Below are 18,572 nucleotides of genomic sequence, written 5' to 3' on the forward strand. Positions count from 1 at the left end.
CTCCTCTAATCTTAATGACATCACTTGTCATTATCATGAGCAATGGTTGAATTTTAATAAAGCCAAATTCAATTTTTAAAAACATATCACCAAAAATAAAAGCTTTTGACTTTTTCCCCCCAAACTCATTTGCTAAATCCCCTGTAATATATACATATCAAAAGTCTTTATGAATAGTGATTATAGTTGGTATCTAATGGGTTTCTGGTATTGTAGTACATCATCTAAAAAAACCCTGCGGTTTATAATAAACATGTGATGCAATGAAAAAAAAAAAAAACCTGGGGGTGCCTGGGTAGCTCAGGTAGTTTAGTGTCCAACTCTTGATTTTGACTCAGATGTGTGGAACCTGCAAGGGATTCTCTCTCCCCTTCTCCTTCTGCTCCTCTCTCCATCTAAAAATTAAAAAGACTGTTTCTGTCTCTTTTTCTTTTACTACTGACCATAGAGTTTAGAATAAGGATGTCTGGATCTTTGCAGCTGGGATAGTACCACTGATTAATAAGATTTACTATTCTTAGTAAAAGTTATAATCACTCTCTAAGGCCTGATGAGTCTGGACCCATCCCATTTTTCCAGTTTTCTCTCCTTCCAAACACAAACTCCATGCTCCAGCTGGCTGGGCTGCACAATTGCATCACCGTGCCTTGTGCATTCCCACTGTTCTAACTTTGCCAACAGTTTTCCATGCCTAGAATTGTCTCTGATCTCCCTTTCCAGTTTTTCAAAGCTTTCCTCTCCCCCATATCCTCTCTGGACCACTCCAGCCCAGTGAACTCTCTCAGCTCAATGTCTAGGGAGTCTTGAGTATCTTGCCACTTAACTGCTATGACTTATCTTGCTCGGCAGGCTGGAAGCATTCTGAAGGGGTATGTTCTCAAGGTCTACACCAAGGAAACCCCTAGACAACAGGAGGAGCAGGAAGAGCAGCACACATCAACATCACTTGTTCCCTTTTCCAATGGCCTTCAGCTTTCTAGTGGAGGAGGGAGGAAGTGAGAGAGAAAGAGGGTAGCGAAGAGAGTTGGATGCGCTGACACTTGGCTGGACTTGGGTTAACCTGGAGCAGGGAAAATACATTCCATTAAGGGTAAGCTGAAGACTGTAGTCTTATTGGAGAATTAAAACGTTTTTATTAGTTTTCAGCAATATGAGGTAATGATTCAGGGTCACTTGGGCTGTTTCTAGGATTTCAAAAGTGAAAGCTAGGTAATGTTTGTTGTGTTATTCCTCCATGTCCCTCCCTGAACATCTTCACACCCGAAATCTCTTCCTTTTCCCTAAGGCAGTCAGTCCTTCTGCCATCTGCTGTCCAGAGTCAAATGGATGAGCCACTGGATGATGGTTTATTTGTTCACCCCAAATGTCTCCCCATCTCACAGTCTCATAGAGATCACAATATTTGTTATCACAAGATAGTACTTGCTGAGCCATTGCAAGAGGAAGGTTAGCCCTAGGGGAGGAGGAGGAAGTATAGAGCTATAGAAAAACTTTATATATATATATATATATATATATATATATATATATATATATATATAAAATATTTCACATATAAGAGAGATTATACAGGATTTGTCTTTCTTTGTCGGACAGACTTCACTTAGTATAATGCTCTTGAGATCCACCCATATCACAAATGACAGGATTTTTTTCTATTTTTATGGCTGAGTAGTATTCCAGTGTGTGTGTGTGTGTGTGTGTAACCATTCATCCATTGATAGGTTATTTCCATATCTTAGCTGTTGTAAATAATGACGCAATGAAAATGGAGGTGCATATTTCTTTTTAAATTAGTATTTTCATTTTTTAAGATAAATACCTAAAGCAGAATTACTGGATCGTATGGTAGTTCTATTTTTAATTTTTTGAGGAATTTTTAGTTTTCCATAGTGGCTGCACCAATTTACATTCCAACCAACAATGCATACAAAATTCTCTTTTCTCCACATCCTTGCCAACACTTGTTATTTCTACTCTTTTTGATAACAGCCATTCTAATAGGTATGATGTAATATCTCATTGTGGTTTTTTTCATTTCCCCGATGATTAATGAAGTTGGACATCTTTTTATGTACCTGTTGGTCATCTGCATGTCTTTTTTGGTTAAAAAAAATGTCTACTCAGATCTTCTACTTATATTTTAATTGAGTTATTTATTTTTTTATATTGATGTGTATGAGCTCTTTATATATTTTGGTTATTAGCTCCTTATTAGTATGTGATTTGCAAATATTTTGTCCCATTCCGTAGGTTGCCTTTTCATTCTGTTGATGGTTTCCTTTGCTGTGCAGAAACTTTTTAGTTTGATATTGTCCTGCTTGTCTATTTTTGTTATTGTTCTTTTTGCTTTTGGGGTCAGATTAAAAAAATCATCACAAAGACTTACATAAGGAGTTTACTGCTTTGCTTATGTTCTCTCCTAGGAGCTTTATGGCTTCAGGTCTTACATTTAAGTCTTTAATCCATTTTATGTTAATTTTTTATGTACAAAAAGTAGTCCAATTTCTTTCTTTTGCATGTGGCTACCCAGTTTTCCCATCACCATTTGTTGAAGAGACCATCCTTTCCCCATTGTATATTTTTGGTTCATTTGTTGAAATTTATTGACCATATATATACAGGTTCATTTTGGGGCTATTCTGTTCCATTGATCTATTTATCTGTTTTTATATTGGTACCACAGTTTTAATCACTGTAGCTTCAGAACATAGTTTAAAATCAGGGAGGGTAAAGCCTCTGGCTTTGTTCTTCTTCTTTGAGATTGCTTTGGCTATTTGGGGTCTTTTATGATTCCATAATAGACTTTGGAACTATTTATTGTATTTCTATGAAAAATGCCATTGGAATTTGATAGGAAATGCATTAAATCTTCAATGTTGCTTTAGGTAGTATAAATATTTTAATAATATTAATTCTCCCAATCCATGAAAATGAGATATCTTTCTATTTATTTGTATCTTTTTCAATTTCTTTCATTAATGTCTTGTAGTTTTCAATATATAGGTCTTTTACCTCCTTGGTTAAATTTATTCCTAAGTATTTTATCCTTTTTTATGTAATTGCAAATAGGATTGTTTTCTTAATTTCTCTTTCTGATAGTTTATTATTACAGTATAGAAATGCAACATAATTTTCTGTATTAATTCTGTATCCTGCAACTTTACTGAATTCATTTATTAGTTCTAACAGTTTTCTAATGGAGTCTTTAGGGTTTTCTATATGTAACATCATGGCATTTTTACTTTTTCCTTTCCAACTTGGATGTCTTTTATTCCCCACTCCCCCTTCTTCTTCTACCCAATTACTCTGGGTAGGACTTCTAATTATGTTTACTACTTTAACATTTTGTTACCTTCAGTTGTTTGAATAATGATTAAGTTGACCAGTGGCAAATATGTGACTATATAACATAACATGACATCTTTGATTACTTTGCTTGTTCAATAAACTTTTCACATGTTATCTTTTCTCTTACCTTGACCGTAAGCTCTTTGAGGATAGTGTCTTAAATAGTTTTATAAGTCCTGTACACTATTTGGTAAAAACAGACATTCAGAGATATTTCTGATTATATTTATAATACAGTATAAACTCTCACTAGTCATTCAGTGTCACCATCATTTGTCTTAAGCTTTAGGATTTTGTTATGCGGTACAAACTCTGAAGTACATATTAAGATGGGTATGCATGTGGAGGAAGAATAAATGGGAAACTTGCACTGACATTAACCAGTAATGCCTGAAACTTTATTATGGACAAGAACTCTCCGGGGAATATATTACCATTGAGGTTCTTGAGCCTATGAGATTCTGAGTCAGCAGGCCTGGAGGTATCTAGGAATCCTAATTCTTAAAGAATCATTCTAGAAAATTATGAGGTACATTTAAACAAAGATTGCATTAAAAAAGTATGTCTTTATTTTTTCTTTTTTTAAAGACTTGTTTATTTATTTTAGAGAGAGAGTGTTAGTGGGGGGGAGAGGCAGAGAGAGAGAGAGAGGGGCTCTCCCTCAGGTTCCATGCAGAGTGTGGAACCTGATAAAGTACTGAATCCCAGGACCCTGAGATCATGACCTGACCTGCCAAAACCAAGAGTCAGAGGCTTAACCAACAGAGCCACTCAGGTGCCCTGATATGCCTTTATTTTCAAATTACAAATGCTGTTTTTCTTTAAAGCAAAAAATAACTAAGTGTCCTTTAGGTGCAGGACATTTAAAGATAAACTGGACATGGATTTTATAATATAACAGAGAGAATAAGTATTAGTAATCATAATAAAGAACATAAAGGAATAAAACTCTTGTGAGAATTTCAAGTCTAGTATTTGAGAGTTCTGGGGAAAGGGGATGATTTGAGAGCAGAGGAGGTCATGGAAGGCTTCAAAGGGGAGGTAAATATAAAAATTTGGAAACAGTATGAAAGAAGTTTCTGGAAAAGATAACAGTATTAGCAAAAACAGTGAAGTAGAAAGTAAAGGACATGGAGTATGGGTATTTCTGTGATGGAGTCTCGGGGCAGCTGAATATGAGGAGGGTGACTTGGCTGGTAGGCTAGTGGCTGGAGACTGTGAAGACGTAGCTTTAGTTGGATGAAATTCCCATGAGAATGTATAAAGACAGATAAGAAAAGAAAAGATGGATGCGAAAAGAAAATCCAAACATCAAGCCATATAATAGATTTAAGGCTTTGGATGAGGATTTGGTGATATGATATTTTAACAGTAAAGATCACTTCTGAATTATATTAAATATGATACCAATGAGGGCTATGATACAAATATGTAACTTTACTTCTGTGTTTTATGATACTAACTTCTACCACCTGAGACAAAGTAAGACACTTAAATTAGAAGTTTAAAACCAATATTAAACCATTAAAATAAAAATCAAAACATTATCTACCTAATGTATTTCTAAAATATAATTCTATAGAGTTGATCAGATATTTGTATTTTTTACTGTGTATATTACTTATGTGGACACGTCAAGACATATAAATGAGGCTCAATTCTAGAGAATCACAAAAACAATGTGAGGTATTCCCTTGCTCTCCTTCCTCCTAAAAACAAATCAAAATAAAACAGAACAAAATAAAACCCCAAAGCCCCTAAGGGTTGAATAATTTCACTAAAGAAAATAAAAGAGAGGTAAGCAGAAGTCACGGGAAATGGGAGACAGCAAAAGGCTGGAAACCTACCACAGATGGAGCAAAGATTTTCCAGATGTGGAATTCTTTCTATGGATCAGTGCTTTTAACTTGGCTCACTTAGGTTCTACCAGGAAAAAAAAAAAAAAAAAAAAAAAAGGAACTATGGCTTCCTTTTACCCTCTATCTGTAATCTAACTAAACCTACTTTGCTGAAATTTTATATTTTGTTTCCTTTATGAAAATGTCTTGATATCTGTGATCTGTGGTTATTTTTCAAAAACCTGAGCTGACATTGTGGATGGGAATGCTTTGCGAATGCCTGGAGATATTTGTATGTGTGTCAGAATATCTCCATTTGTAAAGAGACTTCTAACACATCTCTACGGCACAATCCTCTTGTCCACATCACAAAAAGGCCAGGGCTTTGCCTGCATCTGAGGATGAGGGGGTCACTGTTCTGCTTATGTTCTGTTGTTATGGACCATCTGGGAGTATGGTTCTTGATTAGTTGCAGAAGGATTTACTGCTGTCTCAGTGTCAGGGTCAGGTTAGATGGAGATGCCTTTTTTTTAGAGGCCCCCAAATTTGGTACTGAAAAATATTACAAAATAATGAAAGTTTCTGTGTATAATAAACAAGCTTAATTCCCACTTCACTACAGTCATAAAAGAAGAAAAGCTTCATGTCCCCCTTTGGGTGACCTGGCTGATCTTTGCTTTGCATAGATGAAAGCTACTGTCTTCATCACTGTAGCTGAAATACAGCCATTAGGTCTTAGGGGAAAAAAAATCACCAAAATATGTCCCACGGGGGTGATTCTTTTTAAATTAAAAAATATTAAATCATAGAATACAGGTACATCTGGTGGAATTCTGATTTTTTTCTCTTAAAGATACTTTATTTAAAAAAATATATCAAGTGTCTCACACCCTGATTATTTGTTTATTCTTCCTAATTTTGGTTTTACAATGTTAGCTATTATTATCTAATCTACTGAACATATTCAATTGTAGAGGGCAGCAGCATCTGACTCAAACATATTACAATGCAAATTAAAAACCAAATGGCATGTTCAGGATCAAGTTGAGTGGTTTTAAAAAGGAGGTAATTTATTTGGTCAAGGGGAAAGAGAAAATCCATGAATCTCATACATACGAGATAAGAGGGTGTCAATGTAGATTAGTGCAGCTAAAAGAGCTGGAACAGATGTTCTATGGGTTGCAGGTAATTATGAAGTAGGAAGATAGCTCTGTAGCCTAAAAAGTCAGTATAACTCTGAAAAATTAAAATTTTATTGAATATTCATTATATACTTAGGTCTTGGCAGGTCTTACGGAGTAAAACTAAACAGCAAACAAAAATATGTCATGGCTTTTCATTGATGCTGCTTATAGCATATTTTGGGGGACAGGACACATATATAAGAAGCAGAGAGTTATGTAAGACATCAGGTAAAATTACGTAATAGACTATTTTTGATACTAATTGTACATGCAAAGGGAATTTGGATAAGGATGGTCTAATCATCTGAGAGCAAGGAACTCATATTTGGTCCAACTAAAAGACTAAGGCATGAGGATACAGAGACATTCTGCAGATGTGGGACAGAGACCACCTAAGTGTTGGAGCTGACATCCAGGGAGTCATCTGGGATAGAAGGAGCTATTTTTTTCATTTCTTTCTCTAGTTTACATTGCCTCTCACTTCTCTGTCTTGGCCCAGTTACACCATTATTCTGTTCTTCTTTGCAGGATGGTTTCCTCTGTTACTTCACCTCACAGTCCATGTGAACTATTAGCCAAAGCACCTGTTGTAGGTGGACTGTTTCTTCAGCTCAAATAAAACTGAGAGAGAGAGAGACAGAGAGAGACAGAGAGAGAGAGAGAGAGAGAGAGAATGGGAGGGGAGGGATGGAGAGTGGAGAGACAGAGGCAGAAAGAAAGAGATTGTCCATTGGTCAGCCAGTGTATTCTCTGCCCTTGAATCAAGTATGCTCCTCATTCAACCCCTACCTGCCTGTCTCTGGTCCAATGGACTCTGGCATGGGTTAGAATAAGTGGTCACAAGGAACCAGGCTGCTCCTTTCAGGTGCAGAAGAGAAGATGAGCAGTAAAACCCATCTGATTCAAAGGAAGAGTTCACTGGAGAGTTGAGCCATCAGGGGAGGGAGGCTTGGTGGAAACAGTGGCACTTAAGTTGGTCCTTAAAGGAAGAGCATGGTTTGGAGAAAAAGAATAGAAGTGTATTTTGGTATCAGTAAACTTCAGGAGCAAAGTCATAAGAACAGAAATATGTACGTACATCATATAAATTATAGGAATTATTACAGTTTTACTAATTTTGGTCATACTTTTATTCAAATATCGGAGGTGGAAGAAATGGTGATATTAGGAATGAAGAGACAGAAAAAAACATCAGCTTTCGAGGAAAAGGGATTCATGTATGGTGTAGCTTAGTGTAAAGAGGCATCTAGCTCTCTTCTCAGAAACTACATGGTAGGTACACAATAAATTACAGCTGTTGTAAAATACATACTTAGTAGTAGTATTTTTCATTTGAAAACCTGAAGAAATTCCACAGGAAAGAAATGAAGTAATGGAAAGTAATCAAAAACCAATGGCTAAGAGAACAGAATTACTTTTGCTTAAAGCAGAAAGGATAATGATTAACATAAGTGGAGTATGCAATTTATTTTATGATCAATGAGCTTTTAAAAAGTGTTTACATTAGGAATATACTAAATAAGCTCTTTAAACTGAGATGTATCTATATAATGAAGTATTACTCGGTTACTATAAAGAAATGAGCTATCAAGTCATGAAAATGTATGGAGGAAACTTAAATGCATGTTGCTAAGTGAAAGAAGCCAATCTGAAAAGCCTACATGCTGTACCGTTATAGTATCACACAGGATAGTCTCCCTGTCCCCCAAATCCTCTGTGCTTCATCAATTCATGCCTTCCTACCCCCTAGCCCCTTATCTTTTAACCATTTCCACAGTTTTGCCCTTAAAAGAATGTCATACATGTAAACTGTACTTTCCACTAAATTTTTGTGACTCTAAAACTATTCTAAAAAAAAAGTTTATTTATTAAAATAAACCCTTTTAGGTACACAGCGCTATGCTAAATGACTTTTAAAAGGATATTTAAGTCTACTGGAAGCTATGCTGAGACACATAAATGACTCAACAGACAACAACAATCTACATATCATTAAGTATGAAGATGGCAATATTTCAAAAAGTACAAAATTAATACAAACAGGAGTTGTCACAGAAGACTTCATGGTGAAGGTGAGACCCAAGTGAGACCCTGGGAGCTGAGGGAGTTAATTTCTGGAAAGGAAACAGGAGGATCAAAGGTCAAGTTATGCAGAAGCAAATTTAGGCTAGAAGTGTTGGTGCTACCATGACTACAGCGGAAGGTGTATATGTTAGAGGAGGATGGGAGATAAGGTTGGGAAGAAGGCCAAGGTCAGATCATGGAAAAATTTGTTCGTCAGCCTGAGGAGTCTTGGCATTTAACCACTACACACAGCATGGTAGTTAAGAGCACGCATTCTAGTCTGTGTTGCTTGCTTTGAGCCCTGCCTTGAACAAAATGTGACTTTGGGTAATTTAGGAAACCTGAGTTTCAGGTTCTTTGTCTCTATAATGTGGAAAATAGTAACACTTAACCTTATAGGATTGCTAGAGGATTTATTGAGTTCATATCTATAAAGTGCTCAGAAAAGTGCAGGCACAGGTAAACGCTTGCTATTATCATTCATTCCACCATTCATTCAACAAACATTAAGTCAAAAACCTTTTAAGAAGCTGGTGCTACACAGATGCAGAGAAAATGTTGCCTTTCAGGAGATCAGAGTACAGCAGGGAAAACGTTTGGATAAATGTATCAAAGAAGACCATAGACTTAAAAAGGCAGGTAAATTAAACAAGTAAAGAACTGTACTATAATCCTCCATTTATCAATTTCCTTAAATCCATAGGAAAGAATTGACTGAAAATTTATATTAAGAAGAAGTTTAGGGCGCCTGGGTGGCTCAGTGGGTTAAGCCGCTGCCTTCGGCTCAGGTCATGATCTCAGGGTCCTGGGATCGAGTCCCGCATCGGGCTCTCTGCTCGGCAGGGAGCCTGCTTCCCTCTCTCTCTCTCTCTCTCTCTGCCTGCCTCTCTGTCTACTTGTGATCTCTCTCTGTCAAATAAATAAATAAAATCTTAAAAAAAAAAAAAAAAGAAGAAGTTTATAACATTAGCAGTTGGGAGTCACTGGAATGTATTTTCTGTTTAGGAAGATTTTAAAAACCCAAAGCAAAACCCCATTGTGATGGGCAACTGAGGGCTTTGGGGGTCATTTTGCTTAAAGATCACTTGAAGAATTCTATAATATCTGTTCTACCTGGTTACAGAAATCAGGACAAAATATCTCTTAAATCCATAAACCATTCTCCTGAAATAGCCAGGCTGGTTCTGCACAGCCTTCACAAAGCAAAATGGGCACCAACCTTATCTTGGGCATCAGAAAATTTGTTATGGTTGTTAATAACTGTTTTGGATTTCCCACTCAGATAAACCACATCTCGAAATCATATTTTTAGTCTATAATAGAAACGTTTATCTCTCTGTAAGAGATCTTGATCTCAAACTTTTGCCCACAGAAAAACATATCAAAGTCCTTCAAACCAAGAGAGGGTCAATAAGAGAAGGAAAGCAGGATCATACCATTAGAGTTGTAGGTCATTTCATACTCAGACAGGTTGAAGTAATACTTTGTTATATGAACTTTTCCAAAGTCAATGCACCTCTCTAAAGAAAGTAGAATCACTGTACAATTATCTTGTGGGTATATATTTGTGTACACATTCATATTATTAATAAAAGTAACTGAACTGCAAACTGTGCATTGTGAACTCTATAAAGGTAAATATTTGAGGGGATCTAAAAATGATAGCTATGACTTTCAAACTCAATGAAACTTCTTCTATTGCTCTGTAAAATAAAACTGATGGAAAGGGACCTTTTAGTAAACTGGTATTCAGGGAAGATTAGAAACAACAAATTCATTTTTCTACTGATAAAAGGTCAATGTCAATTAAAATACTGAAATGCATCCTTCACAGTCCTGATAGCCATTCTTTCAAGGGTAAGTTAGGGGGCAAAATATGCACAAGACTTTTTGGAGGAAGAAATTTTAAGGTCATCAGTTGTGAAGAGTTAAGGTTATTGATGGAGATTAATGGAGGTTAACTTAGTGCCTGTAGGAGTTACTGGGTACGTCAAATAAATGGGTTGACTCAAAACTATTTCTTGGGCCTCTGCTTGTGCAAGGATACTACACCAGGTATGGGGTGACAAAGATGAAATCAGGGGGTTTATGCCTTCAGGAGCTCACAGACAGATACGGAAGATATTTTGTGAACAGAAATACATCACAAGTAACACTATATGCCATAGAAAGATATAGCCACCTTTGGCTATGGAGACCTGGGAAGACCACTCTAAGTAGAGGAGAAATCATTCAAATTGGAACTTTAAAGAGTAATTATCATGTACTTATGTCTCTTGAAATATAATTGGGGAGAAAAGGAAATATGTTGGATTGATTCTGGTGATAGAGTAGATTTATTTTTCTACTTTATAATAAATGAAATACCAACAGAACATTTAGAAACAGATTCAGAAAGTTATTTGCATTGAAAAATGTACTATGACTTCAAGATTTTTGGCATTTAAGAATAGCTTACTTATATTTTTCATGAATTCCTTGATACCCGAAAACTAATGTGTTTCCTCTCAACAGCCCAGTCCACCACAGCCAACTTTTCATGGATTAGTTTACATTAGGTTTCAGAGAAACTGAGAGGTTATATGTGGCATACCCTAAATTCCTTCCTCATAAAAAAGTAGGCAAGCAGAGACCATAATACTAAGAAAAGTGAAGCAAGTGAGTATTTATAAGCTACTAGTAGAAAAATAATGAAATTCATTTTTGGAGAGTGAAAGGGAATAAAGAATTTGGAATGTTGGCCAAAGCCCGGCCTGGCCAGATAAAGAAAATTTTCAGATCCTGCCGAACCCTGTAAAACAGCTGGGGCCTTTGCAGTAACAGAAAGTGTTTCACTTAGAATAGGAGGATAAGATTTTGCTTTTGGCTCTAGGAGTATTATGCATATGGAGTAAAGCATTTGCCATTTTTTTTTTTTAAAGATCTTATTGATTCCTTTATTTACCAAACAGCAAGCCACTACTTTAATATCAGGCAAAGGGAGTTTGAGTTGAACAAAACAAAATTCTGTCTTTCAGGGTGCTTACAGCCCAGTCAGTAAGACAGTACTAAAACCAGTCTGATCTGTACTAAAATAGAAACATGATATAGAGCAGAGTCTTTCTCAGAAGGAAAACTCTGAACTAGAGTAGTCCTATTTTTATTCTTCAATTAAATCCCAATATCTGTAGATATTGAAACATGACTTAGAGCAGAATACATTGGAAGGATAATTCCCTGAGTCAAGCAAAGATAATCAGATCGGGCACATCTTTGCATTTCGGTTTATTTTTGTATGTTTGTTTGTTTGTTATTGTTGTCCTCTGTATTCCCCTTCTCGGTGATCAAAGGTAGCCAAGAAAACTAATATCAAAAGGCACCAAATCTGGGTTTTGTTATTAGTATATTTACAAGAAACTTAGAATGAAATTATGAAAACCTTGATGTTTCCCCTCACATATTTGTCACAAAGAAGTGTTTGATTTCTAAGTTCTGCCTTACTAGCCTCAACACAAAGTTTGGAGAGACTGTGAATCTGTTATATGCTTCTGAAAGCTATCTTTCACAAGTGTTTAAGGCTATAATTATTCATTATCTTGATTTTAACATTCTCTGGCCAACGAACTAACCTAGAGGCAGGAATACAAACATTCTAAGAAAAATGACCAAGGAATGTAACCAAAGTCAGATTCTAAGTCATCTTTCTCAATGGTGCCCTTTACACATTTGTATGGGATAGGTCCCCAAATAACACCATTAATTAATTACACAGCTGAAATATTTGGCAGTTGTGGGGGTAGTAGGAGTCATGGGGCGGGGGGAGAGGAGGAACAGTTAAATAAATTTTTAGAACCATATCAACATTAAATCATTAAGATTGAAGCCAAAGCATCTTTGTAATTATAATTTATTGGTTAGCATGTATTTATAGAACACTCACTATGTGCTTATTAGCTGTTTTAATTAGAGGGCACATAAAGATAATATTCCTTATCTAGAAAAGATCATGGCCAAGAGATGAGGACATACAACAACACAAGATAATAAGATTGCTGTAACAAATGTAGAGAGTTTTCTAGGAGCACAGAAAAAAATCAATGACTAACTCTGCCTGGGAAGTAATTCATTAAGGAGACAATATCTTTGGTTCTAATAAAACAAGCAGAATTACCAAGATATACAGGGCAAAAAATTTGCCATTTTTTGGCTAATGATAGTGGTCTATTTTCCAGAGCTGCCATGAATTCTGACAAAATCTACAAGGTCTTTTGTGATTTAATGTTTTTTAGAATGAGAGATTTCATATTATTCTATATTGCTACTTTTCAAATAAGCTCAGAGTCACATTTTGGCAACTAAAACGCAATGCTGATTTTCTAATTTATATGGATCTATACAATAGAGGACATATTCCAAATCATAAGTATAGATATTTTCTCTCCCATACAATTAAATGAAATTATATTCATTTAGGATGAAGAAAAACATAGTCCATATCTTTTTTCCCTCTGAATAAGGCACTTCTTTCTTTCTCTATCTCTGTCTATCATCTGTATTTTTTGAAAGGTGGTTGCATGATCTAGGTAAAACTAGAGATTTACAGAGTTAGAAAGTATTGTGACTGTATGAGGTGGCTGAAGTTGGATGAACAAACCAGCAAACCAACACAAGGAGAGAAAGAAGAGAAAATATTGGTAGGTATACTGGTGAGACTCCTAACAGAAAACAGATGGTACACTGGGTATACTGAGGAACGCTTAGTAACAGAACTATTTACAAAGATTAGGAAAGTCAGAAGGGCAAGACGAGAATGATTTTCAGCACCTGGGAACTTGTGTGGAAAGGGCCACCTAAGAGAAACCAGCAGTGATTCCTTGGGAGACAAATGGGGGATAACTACCCAAGCTCAGAGTCCCACTGTCATGCCCTGCCTTCCTCTCTTCCCAGTCACTTCTGGCTCCTCACTGGTGGAATAGGAAAGACAAAAAAGTGAGCAGCCCACTCGTTCTGCCCACACTGGTCAACCTCTGGGGCACAGAGAGGGGAAGAAATAATGGATCTGAGTGACAAAATGGACACACCCAGTAAAATAAACTATACTGCTTCCAGATTACAAATGGCCAGGTATGATGCAGGAAGCTTTGACCTTGCCTGTAGAGAGCAAGGAGACAAAGAAAATGTTAAGGCAGGAAATGATAGGGCCAGGTGGTGCTTTTCAAACATCACTCTGGTGATGGTGTAGAGAGCGGACTGGCGTAATGACAGGTTGAGGCAGGGAAACCAGTTCTGGTTGCTGTTGCAAAAGCCCAATGGGAAGTGGAGGGCTGCGTTAATGCAATGGTGGGGAGAAGGGACAAAGGTTGATTAGAAGGCAGTGTTGACAGGACTGTGCGCAGGAGCTGAGGGAGAGAGGATGGGAGCTGGGAAGACAGGATTCAATTACCTCAGGGACTAGGGATACAGTCGATAATGTAATCATAGGAAAATAGGATATAGGATATACATTTCTCATGGGCTAATTGTGAAGACTGAAGATTATCTGTTCACAAGAGAGAATTTCACCCTAACAGACACAGGAATTTCTAATGAAAGGTTAAAATATGACCAACTCTGCCTATGCTGTGATAACTTCTGTCTGCATTAACTCACTCAGAGGCTTACAGAGAAAGTGATCTCTTTTTTCCACATGGACGGCTACTTAACTGTTAATTGATGCCCTGAGGAAGCATTTAAGAACTCTTGGAGCAGACATAGGCAGTGGTAACACAGCTAGCTTCTATTTGGCTTCTACACATGGTAGTTAGAAGCACAACCAATTATCATAAAAACAGCTACCATTTTTTAGGGTCTATTTTGTGCCAAGCATTGTTGCCTTACAAAAACAACATGGCAGCTTCTTTATTTATATTCTAGAAATGGGAAAATGAGGAGGTTAAGTAACTTGCTCAAGGCCACACAGATAGGAAGCAGATGTGCTAGAGAATGTACCAAAGGCATTGGGCCCACTCTTTAGGGGCATACAGATGCTGGTGGCATAGGAAAGTCATACAAAAATATTATGTGTTGGAATACAATTACACATTCATACTTACATGATTAATTATGATTTTAAAAAACAAATTAATTCAGATCCTGAGAATGTACATTTTGATACTTTACTTTCTTGGGAACTTTCTGAACAAGGCAGTTTAAGAAATTCTCAACTGAGAAGAGGAAAAGGAAGATGCTGGCCCAATGGAATATTCTTGACTAGAGATTGAGTTCCTTCGGGGCAAGGAATACACCTTATTCATAAACTGCTTCCTTGATAGATACTAGTAAGATGCTAGAATATGGGGGCGCCTGGGTGGCTCAGTGGGTTAAAGCCTCTGCCTTCGGCTCAGGTCATGATCTCAGGGTCCTGGGATCGAGCCCCGCATCGGGCTCTCTGCTCAGCAGGGAGCCTGCTTCCCTTCCTCTCTCTCTGCCTGCCTCTCTGCCTACTTGTGATCTCTGTCTGTCAAATAAATAAAATCTTTAAAAAAAAAAAAGATGCTAGAATATGCTGCTGTTCAGTACATATTTCTGGAATGAATGAACCAATGGGAGGCTCTTTCAAAATGTTTCCCCTTAGAGATTTTTGTCATTGCAAAGTGGAAGATGAGCAGTGGGATTAAGTGCGCCAAGATGTATTTACATAGCCACATGGATCAGAATAGAAGATGTCTACTTAAAGCACACACCGAAACAACCACACAACTGTATCTCAAGAATTATTAATGGAATGTACCCAAACTGATTTTTTTTAGAGCTTCACAAGGGTTGGTGGGATTGGTTCCAGTTGGCGTGGATGAGAGGTCACACAGATTAAAAATAGACTTTCTTAATATGGAACAATAGGCTACATTCATTTAACAAGACAGAAAAAAAAAATGACAGGCCTTAGGGGCGGGAATGAAGCTTAATCTAACTATTTAAGAGCTCAATTAACCCCCAGAAAATTGAGTAGGTCCTCTGCCTTCATTGCCATTCTTCTGTCTAGCAGGGTTTAAAAAGAGAGATTCATAAAAAGGAATAAAGAGATTCACATTTGCATATAATACTAAAAATATTTCAAGTATTTTAAATAGGGCATAATAAACTTTAGAAATAGAAGAATTAGTTTGCCTAGATTACTATTGTCCTTTAAAACTTGAAATCGATCATATTCTCTTTTGTCAAATCTGTTACCATTGTTAATAAAATATTCAAACACAAGACTTTATCTTGATACATAAATTCATTGATTTTTAAAAAATAATTTCTTTCTTATGGTGATATTACCAAACAAAATTACATTTCCTTCTAAACTAATGGTACATTCTCAAGAAATGTGTATCAAAACCATGTTGGAGTACATTCCAGTCATTCTAACGTTTTAATACACAGAAGCCAGGTCCTGTTCAAATTAGTCCATCCCGGGATAAGCATCTGGGGGCTTGGGTAGGTCATTTGTATCAATTGGTAGATCCTACTTTCCACAGATCACCCTATGGAACCTCTGTGAATGGAATTTATGAGCTCTTTTCATTTGTGCCCCAGCATTATAGAAATGACCCAAATAGATCATTGAAAAGTGACAATTTCTTGTTTTTGTGTTTTGCAGTTGAATTACGATAAAAAGCGGTGGTTACATTACATGTACACTTTTTAACTAGTTCTTTGTTCTAATAAGCATATCTTTTAAATACATGAGAAGCTTGAAAAATTAAAGGTCTTCTCCCTATCACAATGAAATCATTTTAAGTGGCGAAGGAAAAGATCCATCCCTTCAACAAGCAGTGGCATTTCCATCCCTTCTCCCCTCTCCCCACCAGCCAAGAATTCACATCCTAATTTTCTCCATGGGGTATGAAAGAATTTGCTGACATTCTGGAATAAGACGACAACTTTGCTCTGTTATATACTTTGTTTAAATTGTAGCTACTCTTGGAAATTACAGAGAGTGTCACAACCCAAGATAAAGCATGATTTTGGCTACGTTTCTTTCTCTTTGTGATGCAAATGCTATTTAACCATTTATTTCTTGTCCCACTTAGACAGCTAACACATCTATTTAAGCTGTTTGTGCATTGGGGCTATAACCGGAATTCAGTTAGTACATGCTACTAATCCATGTAATATCACTCCCTGTTAAACTGAACAGTTCTCTTGAACTGACACATAATGCCAGTTCAATATTTTCTGTCTGTACTGAAGGGCTACCTTTCAACAAATTACAGTAAAGAAATCAGATATAGCCTAAACACGAGAGAAAAGTCTAGCTCATGGAAGGATACAAACTATGAAAACCTCTGTGTGAAAACTACCTAGTGGTGAAAGTAGGCTCACTGACCTATAAAGAGAACATCCTCCATATTAAATCAGCAAACTAATGCTTCAGTGCAGAGTCATTGAAGTCATGTCATCTTTTAGATGACTATAAACACTTAATACAGCTCTTAAAAATCACAAATGTTTAATTTCTAAGTGATAAGCTTTAATTTGGTAGTAAAACTTTAATCTGTTTTTTAAAAGATTATTATCATCATTATTATTATACATAAAACATAAAACACTATTGAGGAAAACTAAAAGGTTTTTTTAAGCATTTGAATCCACCAATCGAAGTCTAATTTTTTACATTTCCATGTTTCTCATCAGTCCTTATCCATCTCCCATGATACTGCTAATAGCCATAATCATAGCACAGAGTATAGAAATATATTCTAATTTTCTCATATAATTGTTGATATTGTTTCCAAAAATTATATATTTGATAGTATAGCATCAGCTTTAAATAAGTACATCTTGTTTTCTGACTACTATATAAGATACTTAAGATGACAAAATAAGCCTTGATAATTATTGACAATTGATTTCCAAAGGCTGTTTCCCAGTACACTAAGCAACATCTAATTCTTTTCCTCAAGGGAAAAAAACGTGGATATGGCTACAAGGAAGGCTACAAGAAGCATACATCTTTTTCTAATATGATGTAATGTTCTGTTAAGAAACCACACTTTTTTCTTACATTCTGAGCAAACCAAATTGCTTTTTCAGGAATTCAATTGTAATATTTGCTCAGAGATTGATGAGACTGCCTAGAGACAGAAGAGATTTATATACTTCTAATATTTAATGCAATGTCTACATGAAGATGGAATCTTATTCCACAATAGGATGGAAAACATAACCAAATGTCAACTTACCAGCCTTTTCCTTTTCTGAAATTCCTGGAAGTGCCTGAAAAAAAAAAAGCCATAGAATTATGTTATTACTAGAAAGAAATATCACAACATCATCAGGAACAAAATGAACTATCATAAATGGAACAAAAATTAAATAGAACCCAACAGGGGTGCCTGGGTGGCTCAGTGGGTTAAAGCCTCTGCCTTGGGCTCAGGTCATCATCATCTCAGAGTCCTGGGATTGAGACCCACATTGGACTCTCTGCTTGGCGGGGAGCCTGCTTCCCCCTCTCTCTCTGTCTGCCTCTCTGCCTACTTGTGATCTCTCTCTCTCTGTAAAATAAAATAAGATCTTTAAAATAAATAAATAAATAAATAAATAAATAAAACCCAACAGCAGGAAAATGAGCAGGCAAAGGAACTTAACATTGTTCCATAAAGAACATACAAATGACCAACATGTACATGAAAAGGTACTCAAAATCACTAACCATCAGGGAAATGCAGATCAAAATCACAATGAGATATTACCTTCCAACTGTTCAAATGGTCATTAGGAAAAAGACAAGAAATTACAAGTGTTGGCAAGGATGTGAAGAAAAGGAAATGCTTGTGCACTGATGATGGGAGTGTAAACTGCACAGCCACTATGGAAAACAGTATGAAGATTCCTCAAAAAAAAAAAAAAACCACAAAAAAACAAAAAAACAGAACTACTGTATGATCCAGCAATCATACTTCTGGTTAAATATCCAAAGGAAATGAAAAGATAACAAAGAGATAGCTGTACTTTCATGTTCACTGCAGCATTATTCACAACAGCCTCGATCTGATAACAACATAAATGTCCATCAATGAATGAATGGATAAGGCATATATGATATATATATACAATGGAATATTATTCAGGCACGAGAAAGAAGGAAATCCTGCCATTTGCAATCACGTGGGCCTTGAGGACATTACGC

The 18,572-nt window shown here is 36.3% G+C and overlaps 1 protein-coding gene across 1 annotated transcript in view; it reads right to left on the bottom strand.

The window, feature by feature from the left end:
- LOC111144544 (DLC1 Rho GTPase activating protein) overlaps positions 1-18,572 on the bottom strand; it is a 408,863-nt gene that overhangs the window by 187,965 nt on the left and 202,326 nt on the right. Inside the window, exon 5 of the mRNA XM_022498870.1 lies at positions 17,626-17,659. Coding sequence (XP_022354578.1) covers positions 17,626-17,659 — 34 coding nt within the window. The remainder of the gene's footprint in view (positions 1-17,625; positions 17,660-18,572) is intronic.

The sequence above is a fragment of the Enhydra lutris genome, unplaced genomic scaffold (assembly GCF_002288905.1).
Source record: "Enhydra lutris kenyoni isolate GAN:26980312 unplaced genomic scaffold, ASM228890v2 scaffoldscaffold11, whole genome shotgun sequence".
NCBI lineage: Eukaryota > Metazoa > Chordata > Mammalia > Carnivora > Mustelidae > Enhydra > Enhydra lutris.